The 1233-nt window shown below is 40.5% G+C and overlaps 1 protein-coding gene across 1 annotated transcript; it reads right to left on the bottom strand.

The window, feature by feature from the left end:
* Positions 1 to 9: 9 nt before the first annotated feature.
* Positions 10 to 1229, bottom strand: LOC130507835 (protein HOTHEAD-like; the record flags this gene model as incomplete). The annotated part of the gene is made up of 3 exons (XM_057002472.1): positions 10 to 176; positions 262 to 827; positions 903 to 1229. Coding segments are annotated over 3 exons (957 nt in total), but the record flags the coding sequence as incomplete, so codon positions are not given.
* Positions 1230 to 1233: the final 4 nt, after the last annotated feature.

Below are 1233 nucleotides of genomic sequence, written 5' to 3'. Positions count from 1 at the left end.
TCTTTACATATAGCATATGCTTCACTTTCCTAGCCACTTCTTTTGAAAGTGTAATAGGCAAGTTTCTAATCAAAGCATATTCTACGCACAAGATCCATCTGAAAGTAATAGCTCATGCTTCTTCATCCTTTTTGTGGAAAGCTTCCCTCTCTCGAAGAATCTTTTGTCCCATATACCTACATATAACAATCAGAACAATGATTTCTTTAATTAGATGCAAAATGTTTTGGAGCACTTCTTTATTGAAATTTATGCATTTACCTTCCAAGCATCATAACCGTAGCTTGAGGGTTAGTCCCCGGAGACTTGAGAAATGTTGATCCATCTATAACCCTTAAACTATCAATACCTAAGACTTTGTAATTCTTGTCTACCACTCTTCCAACTTGGCAGCCTCCATGGTAATGCCAAATAGTCATCACAGTGCCTATGCAAAACTGTTTTAAATCATACGCCGAGGTTACATGTCTCGGTCTCAGATTAGTGGGAATGCTTAGTATTAGATCGAGCAAGCCATGTATGGTCGCTTCGGGGTACTTGAATTTTGAAAATGCCTTGGAGTTAATCACTTTAATAATAGTGGTAATCCCCTCAACACATTTCTTTAGATCCTCTGGCTCTTGGTAGTAGTTAAATCTGACTGAAGGACTATCATTTGGGTTTGCGTTCCTAAGCTCCAAGTGACCTCTCGAGACCGGTCCAGCCACTTTCTGGAGGATCAAACCGTCTTTTGTTGTTGCACTCAGTAACGGATGTATAGATTTGAAAAAATCTGTGATGGATTGAGTCGAGAGTGTTGTAGATGTATTAGTACGGCTTGTCTGCATCTAGCGCAATGAAAAAAAAAATTAACATATAGTTAATTTCATTAGTAAAGTTCAGTGTGTTTATATATATGATACCTCGTTGAGGTAATTCAAAACACCATCAAAATAATCACGTGTCCAACTATATGAGAAGATTACGCCACTTGCTCCTTCGATGTAACTATTATATTTTGTGATCCCAACGACTTGTATTAGAGAAACCTCCACAGGGGTAGGAGAAGGAATAAAGATGGCATTCATCGGATTATCACCCATCCCTTGTCCGACCATTGGATGATCTAAGACCACCGGTTTAATCCCGTGAGCCGTAAGATGAGCCATAGGACCCACGCCGCTCAGCATCAGCAGCTGCGGGCTCCCGATGGCACCCGCGGACAAAATCACCTCGTTCATTGCATTTTTCGCC

This window comes from Raphanus sativus, unplaced genomic scaffold (assembly GCF_000801105.2).
Source record: "Raphanus sativus cultivar WK10039 unplaced genomic scaffold, ASM80110v3 Scaffold6346, whole genome shotgun sequence".
In the NCBI taxonomy this organism is placed as follows: Eukaryota; Viridiplantae; Streptophyta; class Magnoliopsida; order Brassicales; family Brassicaceae; genus Raphanus; species Raphanus sativus.
Note: the sequence above shows the minus strand (reverse complement) of the source record. Positions and strands in the feature narration are given on the sequence as shown.